Source organism: Tetrao urogallus, assembly GCF_951394365.1.
Source record: "Tetrao urogallus genome assembly, chromosome: 8".
NCBI lineage: Eukaryota > Metazoa > Chordata > Aves > Galliformes > Phasianidae > Tetrao > Tetrao urogallus.
The window spans coordinates 33,690,965-33,706,690 of record NC_136821.1 but is presented as its reverse complement, the minus strand read 5'-3'; the positions used below and the strand labels follow the sequence as shown (position 1 = coordinate 33,706,690).

At 46.4% G+C, this 15,726-nt stretch overlaps 2 protein-coding genes across 2 annotated transcripts in view; both read right to left on the bottom strand.

Annotated features, from left to right (window-relative positions):
* Window positions 1–6,021, bottom strand: part of VWC2L (von Willebrand factor C domain containing 2 like) — a gene marked incomplete at both ends in the record, with an annotated part of 34,033 nt that extends 28,012 nt beyond the window's left edge. Inside the window, one exon of the mRNA XM_079538931.1 lies at window positions 5,611–6,021. Coding sequence (XP_079395057.1) covers window positions 5,611–6,021 — 411 coding nt within the window. The remainder of the gene's footprint in view (window positions 1–5,610) is intronic.
* A 3,175-nt stretch (window positions 6,022–9,196) lies between these two features.
* The window catches only part of SPAG16 (sperm associated antigen 16), a gene marked incomplete at both ends in the record, with an annotated part of 350,116 nt that continues 343,586 nt past the window's right edge, over window positions 9,197–15,726 (bottom strand). Inside the window, one exon of the mRNA XM_079538894.1 lies at window positions 9,197–9,375. Coding sequence (XP_079395020.1) covers window positions 9,197–9,375 — 179 coding nt within the window. The remainder of the gene's footprint in view (window positions 9,376–15,726) is intronic.

Genomic DNA, 15,726 nt, shown 5'->3' with positions numbered 1-15,726 from the left:
GTAGCTAAGTACATGATATAATTTAAAAAATAGCTTTCGCTGCAGATCCATCTCCAACATGCCTATCTATTTTTGTATGTTTTCTTGGTACAAATTATGACAGAAATACAGTAAGTCAGTAATTTCAAATTCCTCTGCATAGACATTGTCACTGTAATTTTGCCAGGAGGGAGATAATAAATCATACTTTTCCATCTGACTGATGTTCTGTTTCCCCTGTCTGATTTCAATGGCTCTATGCTATCTTATGAGCTGGCATTGTTCATGGCTCCTTTTATTAAAGCACAGGCACGTTATTGAAATTTCTTTTGTATTATGATTTTCTAGCCATACGTGAAATTGCAGAACACACAAGAGGGGAAAATATGCCCCATTTCTTTGAGTCATAATAGGAAAAGAAAAACAAAACTGCTGCATATATCTCAGAGAGAAAAATGCTAATACTAAAATATGGGCCCCATGCTGGCTTGCGTTAGTAATCGGTGTCTTGCAATTTATGAGCGAAGATCTAGAAAACCACTATTGATTTGGATCACTGCTTACCTACTACCAACAGGTTTTACTAATGCTCCTTCTTGCAGTTACTGTGACTTGAGCGCTTTCCAAGACACACCTGGAAAATGAACGCGTGGACGAGAGCAAAAAGCTCCATCAAGAATCTTCCCTTTCTCCCTACTCTGATTTATTTCCGTGGCACTTTCGGAAGCTTCTCAGATAGAAGTTGTCGCATCTCTGCTCTGTCACGCCGTTGTGATTACTGGCTGGGGAATCAGTTTGGTCTTCCTGGCCTGCCTTTACCTTACGGCAGAATGCACACACTGTATTTCAGGACTGGGAGTTGCTGGGATGGCAGCTGAATCAACTCTTGATTCTGCTAATGCCTTGTGATGAAAAGGTATTATTTCATTAAGTTCTATTAATATAATTGCATTAATAAAACATTTTTTAAAAGAGCATTAACAAAGGAGAAGGAGGTGCCGCTATTCCAAAGCTGAGCTTTTCATAATGAGCTGAGAATTAGTATACAAGAATGCCATGCTTATAGAGTCCCTCATTCATTTTGGATTCTGATTACAACCCGACGGTCCCTGTGAGAGCTGCAATCCCTACTGTGCAAAGTGCTGCTCAAGAAGACATCAAGTCAGCAAGATACAGGAGCCTGGCTGGAGGATTACGGGTGATTTGCAGACAAAGATACATTGGAAGGAAACACGAGAAAGAAAAATAAGGGAGAACTCCAGGAGTGGAGCCCTGGCTCTTTTCAAGTCAGCAGAGATTTTGTCCTAGAACAAAGCTAAAATTTGCCCTTTCCCTTTTTTCCCTACACAGTGAGATGGCCTGCCCTTGGGCAATGGGCTCTCACCCCTCCACACCTGTGCTTGATGCAAGACAAAACCATTCAGGGATCACATACAGGCTTTTTGAGCAAGGATGGGCTGGGAGGGGAGCAGTGAAGGGGGAAGATAACAAGGAGGTGCAGCCTGGGAAGGGCCAGCAGCAGAGAGGCAACAGCAGAAGTTAAGCACTGCCAAAGCCAATGGCTGCAAGAAACTGCAGTTTTGTGTTTGACAGAAAGAACAAGAAGCACTCAATAAATGTCCCTGATCTTCAGAGCTGCTTCCAAGCCCAAGTTCACAACTGCAGGTTGAAGGGAGCCGTTGTTCTCCAGACAGAAATATTACCAAGCTGGCAAAGCTGGCATGCCCAGAGCTCTTCCTTCCTCACCCAAAGGATAACTCATCTGAAGGCAAATAGAGAAATTCTACTAGCCGTGGCTACAAGACTTCTGCTGGTGGCTTTGAGGATGACACCACGCTACAGTAAGCCGTGTCACCAGCAGCAGGTCCCACCTGCATGGCCCAAAATTAAGAGAACGCTTCAAGATGTCAGCTTGGCAATCTCTTGTGAACTCATCGCCCGCTTCCCGGCAGTGGCACTCAGCCTCGTATTCACAGAGATCTACAGATGGTTAGGCTGGATATGAGAGTGTGGGAGACTGGGACGTGATTACTGACTTTGCAAATGGACAAACTAAGAATTTCCCAAAGGACGTGGTTACAAATGCACCTTCACCCAGGCCATAAATTGCATTTATTAATCCGGGTAGGCACACGCTCTTTTTGGCAGTAAGTTATGCAGCTGAGCAAAAACTAATCAGCACTTAGGAAAGCTGTTGTCTCGTTGACATTTGCACGATTTCTCCATCAGCTGCCAGCGAACATTCATCAAGCTGGCGGGACGCTGTCTCCTTTACTTTACATAAGCTGCTGTCTGGGAAGATTCATTTAACACCCAGCCATGTGCACTCCCAATAGCCAAGGCTGCTCTCAGGTTTGCTATTTGCTTGTTTTTTCTCCTCGGAAGAAAGGGGAGGGCTGGCAATCTCACTGCAAGCAAGTGCAGAGCTCTCGGGACTTGGACCTTAACCTGCAGGATGGAAATCAAACCTGAAGTAGGCTGCAAAGTGACCCCATGAGTGACCACCAGTTTCCTCTGGGAAAAACAGACACAGTGCCCGAGACTTGCAGCATCCTTCACACTGACCCCTAGACTGCCATCACCCCATGACTGCTCCGGGAAGGACTGCAGGAGACCTAAGAGAGCAGATTTGAGGCCAACAAGGAGAGAAGTGAAAAATGAGGTTGGGAAAGGGATCATCATAAAAGCAACCAGCCCTTCCTTTTACCTGCAGCCTCAGCTGGGGACATGGATGAGTCCCAGGCAAACAGAGCGGACGGGCAGGCTCCATCCAGGCAGCTGGAGCCCAAAGACCTCAGAGATCTCCTAGGACCCATCGCAGGGCTATGAAGATCCTACATGGGGTTACTAAACCATCTGCAAGCATGCAGAGAGACTCCTAATGGGTTTAGATTTACAACTGAACTTCAGTTTAGCATTTCATCGGTACGTGTTAATGATTTAGGGGCACAAGCATAAACATTTGGACAGCTGTCTCAGCTGGATGGCTTGTTGTCGTGTTTATATTTTGTGCTTACGATCGCTGTGAGTCAGAAAGATTAGAGGTACAAAATCAGCCCACTAGAAAAAAAAAACCACAAACAGCCTAATTCTTTAAGAAACGGGTCCTTAGAAGTACTCTTTTACCCTGAGATAGTCACAGCTCCTGTCAGTGGTAAGAAAATAAAAAGATTAAATTGCATTCGGATTTTTCATCCTAAGCCTAAACAGAAACCCAAAAGGAAGATGGGAAAATTCTCCCAAATAGAAACCTCTCACCAATTCTGATTTCCCAGTGAAAACCAATTTCCTTGAGAAAATAATAATCCTAATTTGTGCAGAGATCGAGCAGCTGAAATTTCCACATGATGAGTCAGCCCTGGTGACAGTAATAGAGCAAGTACGAATGTTTGTATGCAGACACGCATGCTGAAAGACACTTGCAAAAGGTTTTCAAATGAAAGCTCTAATGGGCTGCCCATGGAGTGGTGGAGTCACTGCCCTGGAGGTGCTCAAGACACGTTTAGATGTCGTACTAAGGGACATTGGAGGCATGTGGATGGTTGGACTGGATGATCTTGGAGGGCTTTTCCAACCTTGGTGATTCTATGACACCACTGACTCCGCTTCCATTGAAAGCAGTCTGGTTTTGAGTTGGAATGACTGGAGAAAGCCTCTCTTCCTTGACAAAGACAGAGATCAGTGTGTGAGAAATGGACTTCAGAAAGTTTGCAGACCCTATAAATCCAGCAGGATGAGAGAAGAGCAGAGTTCAGAGCCTATAAAAGCTACGGACTGCTCAGGATTTCTTCTAGAGAGCTGGCTGATAAAATCTTGGTTCCGTTGAAGCAAACAGCAAAACAACCCAGTGCTTCAACAAGGTCAGCATTTTCTTCACAGCAGCAATTTTCTGAATCTTGGAAGCTCTTTGTTCTTTTTCTTTCATATTCCTTTTTCCCAAAATACCCCTGGAAGCGCACACTGATTTTCCACTGCCTGAATCTCTAAGAGGAGCAAGAGTTACTTTGGGTAAACATATAGATTCCCCTCAAAATCAGCTTCTGCCCTGTTGCACAAAGCATTGGGTTCTCTGTAAAACACAGGTCGAGATCAAGAGCTTGATTATGAATGGAGCCAAAGCTGAAGGATCCCACATTAGTCCTACACTGGATGGTCCAGCACCTACTCTGCCTTTTTCTGAGGATACTGGAGCTTTGCTCCCACATGATACCCTGCACTTGTTGAACACAACAAACAGCCTTCCTCCATAAATTCCAATTCTCTACCTCTTAATCCTTTACCAGGAGGGATTATTTCTTCCCTAAAATCCCCCCAAAACAACTCCTTGCAACTTTTCCAATCATATGCCAGAATGACAGCGTGGTGGGATGCGAGACCACTGGAGAACAATGCTTGTGGGATGAAACGGGGACAGCCTTTGTAGGACAAGAAGAAATTGTGATTTAAGCAGCTCACAAGATCAGCCTCTTCATGCTCCTCTGCAAAGCAGAGAACAAGATGAGCAGAATGGCCCTTGAGGATATGATCCTCATATATCTGTTTTGCCACGTTGCATGGCCAAGACAATCTAGAGCCTCAAACAAGGCTTCAACAAGTCTCTTCCTATCCACCTGCAGATTCCAGCTGCAGACGGATAGGAAAAGATGAATGTAAACTACGCATGATATAAGAAAGAAACTAAATATTACCTTCACTGAAAATGACAAAAAATAGCTGGGAAAAAGAGAATTGCAATCTATGCTACAAGAACTTCCACAGTACTGAGATTTATATGGAAGCATTTTCATTGTCAGAGAAGAAAACACACTGGCAAGTGTATAATGAGATTGGGCATACAGCCACAAAGAGTTATGGGCTGCTGTTAATTAAGGAGGTATGAATTTTAATGCCACGTGACCAGAGAGAACAAACTTGTGTATACCTGTTGGCTTTGCAGACCCCATTTTTCATTGTGACATGCTGTTTTCCTCAGTAGAATTGAAAACATGTAATCAAACTTCTAAGAATAAGAGACGCAGGTTGTGTAAAGGGTAATGGCTTTTGAAACCTGGTCTTATTTTCACAACCCATTCCTGAAGGGTTTCTTCACAACTTTCCTAACAGGAACTCTACTGTTGGAACTGAGCCCCCTGCTTCTCAGTACTTCAGATGGTCATCTTACTATAAATTAATATTTTGCCCTTCTGAACAGCTTTACCACAGTTGCAATGAGAACATTCCACACAGCCTGCAACCTACCTGTATTCTCATACAGTTATGAGCAAGAACTCTCAGTACCATGTCATCATATTCTGTTATCCAAATTGGAAAAGGGGTTATTAAAGAGCACCCAGCATTGATTTACCTCTACTTTTACAGACTCCCCTGGTAGGCCAGTTCATGCTGTAAGCAACCAGGGAAGTTGTCCAGCATCACAGCTTCAGAGGATCAGCATTTCGCTTGGGAACTTCTGGCTGATCTGAGTGCATGTGAGGGGGAAGGTGGCACCTTTTGCATTAACCTGACCTCCATCACAGCTGGAAACATCTTTGCTATCAGCAGCAAGCAAATACTGAGCACCTTTGAGAGTCCCCAGCAAGCCTTCTATCACACTAATATAAAAACTTGGGGGAAAAAAAAAGTGTTCCATACCTTAAATTCCTCCAATATTTTGTAATTTTTTCCATGATATTCACAAAAGTTTTTCACTTCCTTGCATTCTGGACAGCATCCATTGTGTTCCACTTTTGTACACTTTGGGTGGATTTTAGGGCATTCGGGTTGATCGCAAACAGGTCCATCCTCAGTACAAACGCAGGGACAGTTGGAATGCCCCGGGAAAAAGCGTTCTCCCAGTTTGTACACAAAGCCGCTGTCATCCACACAACCCTTCCCTCGGTAGTCATCAAAGATCAGATTGTCATTGCTGGAGGTCTGGTCCCCTTCATCGGCGGGGTAGTCTTCGTGGTTGATGGCAGCCGGCGTGACCAAGCCAGGGATTACAAACAGCAGTATCCAGGCTTCATGGATGTGAAGAGCCATCCCCCTCCTCAGCTTCTCCATGGGATCTCAGGGCCGGATAGAAACAGCTGCTTCCATAAGGAGACCAGTGTCGTGGTCTGAAAGCAAACATTTTTAAGTGAGAATTCAAAGTATTAAGGAACATCAACTAATAAGGGCTGTACCTTCAACCAGCATGAAAGAATAAATCAGTGCTTTCAAACTGTGCAGATAGCTATCACTGCTTCATTTGGAATAAGCCTCTCCTGAGTTATGTGCGATGAGAATAAAGCACATGAAATACATAAATCAGACACACTTCTGTAAGTGTATGCCCACAAAACATCTCTATACAAACGATGGCTCAGAGAATCACCTCATTTTTATTTCCCTCGTGTGCAGAGTTTCCTGTTGCACCAGAAGTTACAGCAGCTGCCTGGAGTCGCATGGGCACGGACAGCCCGGAGGGATTTGAACCCCAGCTTAAGCGTGGCCTTAGCCTCCTGCTGTGGCCATCGTCCTTCTGTGTGGCACACAGCCCTGTTCATCAAACAGAGGGGGGCTGAAGAACAAGGGAAGCACACTCTGCAGGCAGATCTGCATCCAGCATAGAAGATGGAGCTGGACTGTACGCGGTGCATGAGAGGTGGAGCAGCAGAGTTTCACATGCAGCATTTAGAAGGAAGAGGAGCTGCCTGGTCTGCCAGCAGCAGGTCTGTATGATCCTGACTGAACACACGACGCGATTCTCCTCCAGTATTCAGCATTCCGGTGCTTCCCTGGGAGAAATGCTGAGAGCAGGATGCTAAATGCCTGTGTGGTGTGCAGAGCTGCTGAATCGTGGCTGGAACCTCACTAAAACTTCGGGAGCGCTGCAGCACTGCCCAACCTGGCCGTGCTCAGCTCCACAGAGGGACAAAGAAGCTCTGCCTGGCCTCAGGGCTGAGCTCGGAGAGAGGCTCCGTGCATCCCTGGGTGTGCGATTGGTTGCCTGCCGTGCCACATCACCGCCCAGCCCGCGAGCAGCAGCTGTGCCGTGGCTTTTGGCCCCTCCATGGAGGACCAGGCAAAGTGCTGCAGCAAACTTTTCAGCGAGATAAGATGTTAGCTTTGCATTGAGGAGGGGAAGCACTCACCAAGCATGGCTTGTCTGCGGGCAGGCAGACGCACAGCGCACAACGCGCATCGCCTACACAGCCAAACATGCCCCCCTCCACCCCCAGGGGGTATTCCTTCAGCACTGGGATTTTAGACGACCTGCAGATGTTGAGCAATTCATTCTCCTTAGCTGAAGAAAAGCAGCAGTGGCAGCAAGCTTTACTCCTGGAAAAGCAGTTGAGGGATCCTGTTGACAAAGCAGTTTTTCCAAAGCCACAACAGAGGGAGACACCGGATATTACACAAGCTTTATCAAATTCAAAAGATATCTTCTTAATTGAAGTGCTAGCTGCATTCCTAGCACAAGGACCGGGCATCCTCTTACACCTGCCAGCAGCACCTATTGTAACATGCTGTTTGGGATTTGGGAGGTTCATGCTGTTCTAGCTGGCTTCAAAGTGGATGCTCACCTAAATGCTACAGGTAGGTTGCAATATTGCAGATTGGTGGATATTTAGGAAAGAAACAAACAAACACAACACAGCAGGAGAAAATGAAGTAATTCACGTCTGGGGAAACATGGAACAATGGAGAGAAGGTGCTGAAGTTGGAGGAGGGAGCTCTCCAAATTAAAAACCAAAAGTTCTCTGAAGCTCATAAATAAGAGCACAGTGTTTCCTACAGCTCGTGGCCATCCGAGCTGTCCCACAGCAACTGCCAGGCAGAGATCAGACAGACTGCAGGCAGCTCGCACCGACAGACTGCAACAAGTAAACAAGCGCCGCTCTGCTCGCAATTAGTTTACAGCCCAACTTTCTCATCATTTCTCACCGGGAGAGGGGCCAGGACCATCGCTAAGTGCCTGATTAAAACGCTTCCATCCACCGTCCCTCGCCCCTAGTGAATAATTCACACTTACCTAATCAGGCTCGGTCTGAAAGCTGCGAGGGGTCACAGGCCAACATGGACTAAAAGGTTAGACAAAAATTAGTGAAAGCAGTTCTTCCTAATCACATTTTCAGCGTTGACTCAAGGACAATCCCTTCTCCTCCACCTCCCATCGCAAAACGCAGGAAAGCAGCAGCCCAGCAACCACGGCATGAGAATTAAGCTTTCACCCGGCGCCGAGGATTCAGAGCGAGCAGCGGCGCGGCGCTCCGGAGGCAGGGATGCCGTGGAGAAACCCTGATGCCAGCAGCGCAGTCATCACGGAGAACTTGGGCTGGATTTCCTCAGGTCTCAAGTGGTGGGTAGGGAGACGGAGCGGGGGGGGGGGAGAAGGAAAAAAACACAACAACAGAGAGATCCCCTCCCTATGCCCAGCGGATATCTTGCAGTGCAGGATTTGCCACAGCCGGGGAAGGAGGGGGGAGAAGCGGGGCGCGGGGGCTGGCGAGGCGGCGGGCAGGCAGAGGGAGGGCGGAGGAGCCCAGCGCCCGGCGGGCCCCGCTCCCCTGCGGGGACTCCCCAGCCCTGGGGATGGGCATGGCTGCCCCACCCCCTATTAGTGATAATAATAGTAATTAATTATTCAAAAAAAAAAAAAAAAAAAAAAGAGAAAGAAAAAAAAAAGGAAAAAAAAAATTTTTTTTTTTTTTGAGGGCGGGTGGGAAATAAAAAGAAAAAAATAAAATAAAAAGAGGGAATGGGAAAAAAAAAAAAATAAGAGGAATCCAGCTGCGGGGAGAGGCACGCAGCCCTGCGGTGATCCCACTGCTGTCAGTGCTGCGCTCCCCAACTCGGCCTCCTTCCTGCCCCGGCGGCAGCCCGAGCGGTTGCTGCATCCAAAATCCCACCTTGCTGCATTATTAAAACTTCCCGTCTTCCCGCAGGCTGGAACTGGGGAGCCGTGCGCTGGTGGCTCCGCTGCGATACGCTCACAATCGATCTCCCTGCAATTCGGCTGCTCTGTCATTAGGCGTCATTGTAAAGCTATTTCTGCCCGAGCGACCGAATGAGGGATGCTGGATGCTGGGGAAAACAGCGTAAAGAAAGCCAAACCGGGGCTTTTATTGGGTTAAAACGCAGGGTAACACTCCTCTCGAGCAACTATGCCTCCTGCAAACATTAACTATGGAAACGCTTCGCTAAGCCCTCTCCGCTACGCTGTTCTTCCCACGAAACACCTGGAGGCTCATCCTTAGACCCAGACACAGACAGTGCCGTCGGCAGCCCCCGAGAGCAGCAGCTCCACTGGGCGATGGAAGGCCACGCTCTGCACTTCTGTCTCACCCTGGCCCCGCAGGCTATGGAGCTGGCCCAGCTCCGGCTGCACAATCTTCACAGCCCCATCGCTGCTCGCCACGGCCACGGTGCGACCTGGAATGGAAACACAGAGCAAAGTTAGCAGGCTTAGCAAGGGCAGAGGTGCTAGGAGTTTGGAGCTAGCGGCGTAAAGATGAACCACGTCTTGCGTGCTCCCGTTTGCTGAGATAAACGATGGGAAAGTTGACTAGATCAATGATAATGAGATTGGATTCAGAGTGATTAAGTGAATCTGGAGACCTGGGTATGCTAGTCATTAAGGGCACAGCTATTCCACTTGGGTGCAATTATTTAGGGCCAGATTCTGACACGCAGGCTGAGCAGCAGAGAAGCAGATGCTCCGCTGATAGCTGGAGGTATCAGAATCACGCCGTTACGCTGCTCTTCTTGGACAGCGCTGCCCTAAAGTAAAGGGCAGTTCTCAGCCAAATTGCAGAGGTCGGGCATCCAGCTGAATCGAATGCCCTTCTCCCTCTGAGCCTTATGGAAAAGCCTTACAACAGAACTAAAGCTAACTAAGTCAAAAAGGTTCTAAAGAGTCTCCACTTTCCACGTACTTACTGACAAACCAGACAGACCCAGGTTTCATCACTCCCAATGATGCATAAAGTCAGCTGTCCTCCTACTTTAATACCAGCACGGGTACCAGGTGGAAAGCAACATGTTCAGCACATTTATTTACCCTGCCGCCAGATACAGGCTCCCTCCTTTTGGAAACTAAATGAAATAGTCATCAGTCACCCATCAGAAGTTAGTTGGGAAGAATCTGTCCTCCTAGCATGAATCCCACGCAAGCCATGGTGTTGGCTGTGACCACACAACGTGTTGTTCATCCAGGAAACACATCGTCCTGCCACTCAACCTAACTCACAACAGCGATCGTCACACTGGCTCACTTGACAACCTGGGAAGCAAACCAATGCCACTTCTCCATCTCTCAAAGGAAACACAAGTCTAAAGGCTGCTCTCAAATGCATCAAGAATACTTAAGCACACATTACGCTTAGTGTAGTCATGGATGCCTGTGCAGGAAAGGCAAATGGAAGGTGGAGCTAACCATGATAAATACGCCCTATTTGCAAACCTTTACAACTACCCAGTTTCCTCATCTAGAACAAAGCCTGACACAGCAAAGATCTGTAGGATGGATTAGAGTGTCCAAAGCAGCAGATGTGAATATTTATTACAAACTCTCTTCCAGGAAGTCTTTGCTGACAGAAGCACTGCATATGGATTTCACTTGCAGCCAGGCTCTCCAGGCAGTAACTGGGATGACTCCTCCAGAAGCCAAATAAATGCCATTTTGCCTGGAGCCCTGACACCGCAACAGCTGGGCAGGGGGTTAATGTCACTTTCAGCCTCCTCAAAGCCATAATGAAGTGCTTGTTAAAAACAGAGAAGGACAGGAGGGAGACAAAAACAAAGGAAGGCTTGGACAACTGCAGCTTGCCAGTAGCTTATGAGGTGCAGCAGCAAACGGCACATCTCCCCATGCCAGGGAAAGGGCTTGGGTGAGCAGGGCAGCCCTGGCGAGTAGTAGTAGTGTCTCATCTCCCATACATTTGGTGCCTACCACCCCGTGATGCACTGCTGCTGCTGGCTATGAGCACAGCAACTCCTTGCTCTGTAGCAGAAGGATGCACTGCAAATACAGGCGAAGAGGGGAGAGGAATGCACCAAATGAGATCGTGTTCTGACACCCATTGTCACCGCTGATCTACGCACCCATAACACTTTGCTCATTATAATGTAAATTTACTCCCCCTTTCCTTCCAAAAGGAGATATTTCTTTTTGGGAACAAATTGTGTTTTATTGCTCTTTCAAGACAGTTTCCAATTAGGAAGCCAAACAAAATCTATTACGTAATCGTCATGCGAAGCCCTGTTTAGATGAAGGACGCTTCCTCATGCACTAACAAAGGCACTTTGATATAGCACTCAAAGCAAGACAAAAGCTTGGAGATAACTGTTCCTTCATACACCTTTGGGTAAATTGTCAGGTGGGGCAGGTCTGTGCAAATCCTCTGTGCTCAGCAGGTAATGCAGAACTGCATCAGAATGAACAGTTTCTGATTAGAAGATGCAGAGCACCTCCAGATCTCAAACTCAAGGTTGCAAAGACGTCCAGCTCATGCAAAGCCGCTGCAGATCTGCTGGTACATCACAGACCAGCAAGATGGGGAGCTAAACCCAAGCTCCAGCTCATTCCTCCTCCTCCACCTGGCAGCAGGAGTGATGACAGAGCACACTGCCATGCCAAAGAGACCCTACGGTAGCAGCCCTTGTAGCAATTACATCTAATCTGTTGTTGCCCGTTACTAGAACAGAGGTACTAATTTTTCTGATGTACCCCTATTACGTCCTTAGAATAACATAAGCTCTGACCATCTGGTCATTTGCTCCAAAAAGCATGCACTGAGTTAGAAAAGGTAGAGAGAAAAGCAGCAGAAGCACTGGAAGGCATAAACGACTGTGCAAGCAGTCGCTGAAAGGGATGGTGACTTACCCCAGCAAAAATATCTGTGTGCTAAAAAGTATTTGGCTGTTCATCTTTTCTCTCTATGCACACTTGCTCTGCAGTCAAGCCCAGGATGCTGCTACGTTTCCCTTTTAGGGACCCACAGAGGAATCAATTGCGGAGCCACCTACTGGGTTTAGTAGTCCAAATTGTCACCCACATGGCGTGGACAAACCCCTGACTGTTTTGGTCCCTTCCAACCCAAACTGTTCCATGTTTCCATGAATCCCACCCCACCTGGAAGCTGTGATGCAGCCCTCGAAGCCACCAGCAGATGGGACGTGGTATTTCTGCACATACCTTTTGGGATGCAACTGAATTTCCCAAGTGGCCAATGCCTCTCGGCTCCTTTTGTTTCCAACATTACAGCAAGCTCCTGCTGCACATCTCCAGCCCCAGCACCCCCCAGAGAACAGGCTCCGTTCCCAGCACCACACATTGCCTGGCCAGGCTGCCACCTCCAGGCTGGCAGTGCCCTCTGCTTTGGGCATTGATGAATTCCTAAGGCAGTTCTGCTCTTCGGGCTGGAAAAATATTCCTGCCTCATAAAAGCAATCAAAGTCACCCGTGCCTTTTTATTCCTGGTACTAAAGACATATCTCAACCTTGTTCTCAGAACAGAACTGGACCTTAAAATCAATTAGCACCTATGTTGCTACGTAGATACTATCAGAGCTAAAGCCACATATGTAGATACAATACAAAACCCATCTTCTAATTTGAACTGGGAGCTAAATTTAAAATACTGGCGGGCACATTGAAGCAATGGAATTGGTGACTGCGTTTCTTTAGAACACAAAACCAGACAAGATTAATTTGCTGGGTTGATAGAACCAAATTACTTGGGGTAGAGGGAACAAGACCTGCACTTGTCAAAAGACAGCCTGACAATTTATACTCCATAAGGTCCTAATAGAAATCACAGCCACAATTACTGTCCTCTTTGTAAAATGAATTTTGAATGAAACCTTGCCAAGACAATTCAGTAGTGCTTTGTGGGGGACAGCGATACCTCTGGGTTGGGAAGGCAGAAAAAGAAGGTCAGGTTGCAGGCACTGGGCTCCTCAATTAATAAATGCTGTTGGCCAAAGTCTTAAGATTTCACCTTAACACCACTGCAGCTGGGTTAACCCAATGGTGGGATGCTCTTGTTCATGTGCAGAGCAGAACAAGGAAAGAGAAAGGGAGAGAAATCACCTGTGTGTAGCAGCAGCAGTGACACCCAGAGTAAGGGATACTGGATTTGGGCAATTGCTTTCAATGCAATCATGGCCACTATTTTTAGGGTTTATCGTAGATAATTCAGACGTAGTGACTTTGCCAATTTCAAAATACTTAGGCTGCCTAACTGTAAGCAAAGCATTCATCTTCAAAGACGCAAGCCCAGTTATTTCTTGAGTCATTAAAATTATGATCTCGCACGGATTTAAGACATTCTGTTTAACATAACTGCATAGAAAGACCTGGGACCATTACTGACAGCAGAGATGAAATAACGTATCAAAGAATGAAAGAAAGAAAAGCTTTGATCAATAGGGAAATGATTTTTATACACATCAGAACCAATTTAAAGAATTCTCTAGGATCAATTTAGATAGACAGAAATGCTTCTCAGCATTTATTACCTGTGGAGGGAATATTGATCCCATTCATTGATTTCTCCTATGTGCATAGAGCAGCACCTGTTTTTGGTTCTGGTTTTTGTTTTGAAAAGAAAGATGCCCCAAAATGGAAAGTATCAAGAAACGACTTAAGGACTTCCATTAATGGTTCAACCAGCGTCATTACTCAGAACTTCTCAACTCCAGCCCAGAAAAGGCACCTGATTGTTAGTCGATACAGAGAAGGGTTTTGCTGAAACCATGCTCACCGAGGGCTACTAATTCCTTAATTTTTTTCAAGGAATCTTTGCTCAGGATAATATTTGATATTATTATAATATTACCACTCAGCCCTGCTGGATCACACACTCCCTCTGCTCGAGGACCTTTAGTCATCAATAGAGCAGCAGCCATGTGCACGGACATGACAGTCACCCAGCCCAGGGGGTCTCAGAGGGTCAGGGCACCTTCCTGCTGCCTGTAAAAGATACAACACCCCAGTCCCTGCCTCAAACAGTCTGCCATCTAAGCTTAATTTAAAAAACAAAACAACAACCACAACAACAAATGCAGAAAATAGATCAGGGAGGACAAGGCTACAGGCAATTATGAGCTTAATTAGCCATGATACTGCTGCCTTGCCATAGCAAAATGTTTTATGGGCATCCTGGCAGCCGCAGATGACTGAGTCTGTAGTCAGGTCTATGCACAGCACCATACAGAGGTACTCAGATTGATGATGCACTGCTCCCCATGCTCAATGAGATCAGGAACACGCAGCACACCCAGAGCATCCCCAGCCTATGGAACCCCTGCCCAACCTGCACACAGCACAGCACCACAGCAGCCTTCTGACCTCCCTGTGCTGTGGCAGAACACCTGCTGGGATGCTGGGATACTCACCTGGGGAGCAGGAGGAAATCACAGAGAAGCTCTGCAGCACATCATGAGCTGGCACACAGTCTGACTTGGGGTGAAGACAAAGCATTAACTTTGCAAAACCCTTGGAAGGGTGGAGAGAAAGGCAGATGGGAAGGTTTCCAAATGCTACAGTATAAGATTCTTCATGCAAATGTTAGCATGCTTGTCTAAATAAGAGTAAATAAAATGTTTAACAGATGCTGCAAACCATGATTGCAGCGGCTGTAGATAAAACTCTTCATTACTGTCACACCATGTGGAATGTTATTTACCATGCAACCGACTTCACCATACGATAGATGTTCTACTCGTTTTTTTTTTGTTCTGTAAACAGCTTTCAACAAATACATCGATTATTCCTCATCTTCCAAATGCACACCACATTCTGCTTAGGAATGCACTTTTTTAAACGTTGTTCCAAGTCTTCCAACCTCAACTAGGAATAAATCCTCCTCAATATTCCCCTCCTGGAAACGATGACAACCTCCTCCTCCCGTTGCCTCCCCAGTGTGTTTATTTGGATCTTTCCTGGGAGAGGACAGAAGAACAGTCCTGAGCAGGCTGTAATTCACTTTAATATTCCTAATAATGGAGACAAAAAGGCAAGCTGGGAAAGAGAGAAGTGATCCAACAATCTGCTGATATAAGGTTTTCATATATTGGTATCAAAACAAAAACCTTTTGCCGTTCTTTAGTGACTTTTTTTCCCTTCTCTGAGATATTTAAATAGGCAGAGATTTGGCAAAGCAAGTTAGAGAAAAAAATCTCAGAATGCACTTAGACTTGTGACTCATCTCATGCAGGTGAAGTCATTCAAATGCAGTAATCATCTGCTTAGATAATGGTAGGATCAGCGAATCAAAAACAGATCCATCGTGGCAAGAGTGAGGTACAGTACCTGGCTTTGTAATGAACAAATTCACTATTATTTGTCAATAATTCGGTCTGATAAAAAGAAAGGCAGCTTTACAGACTGGGTAGGGGCATATAATGCTGGTTTCTTAGACCCGAGTATTTAAAGAAGGCAATAAAGAAAGTGCTGAGAAGTTCCTTAGTCAAATTGCCCAATGGAAGTTGGCAAAGGTGGAAGGTGATTTCTTTGGAAGACAGGAAAACCCAAACTGCGTGTGCAGTGTGTCGACAGAAGTATGTGTGTAGAGATCTGTCTTGGATGAGATGTAAGCGTGCAGCAGGATACGGCTGCCTGCATTTCCCTTCAAAGAGCAGGGCTGTGGAGAGATGGTCGGCCAGCAAGGCACTGGGGACTTCTCTTACCTTCTTACTGGGAGAAAAATGCGACCGAGATGAAGGGGCATTATTTCCAGAGCTTAAACAGATCTCAAAACTCGACAAATCCTTTTTCAA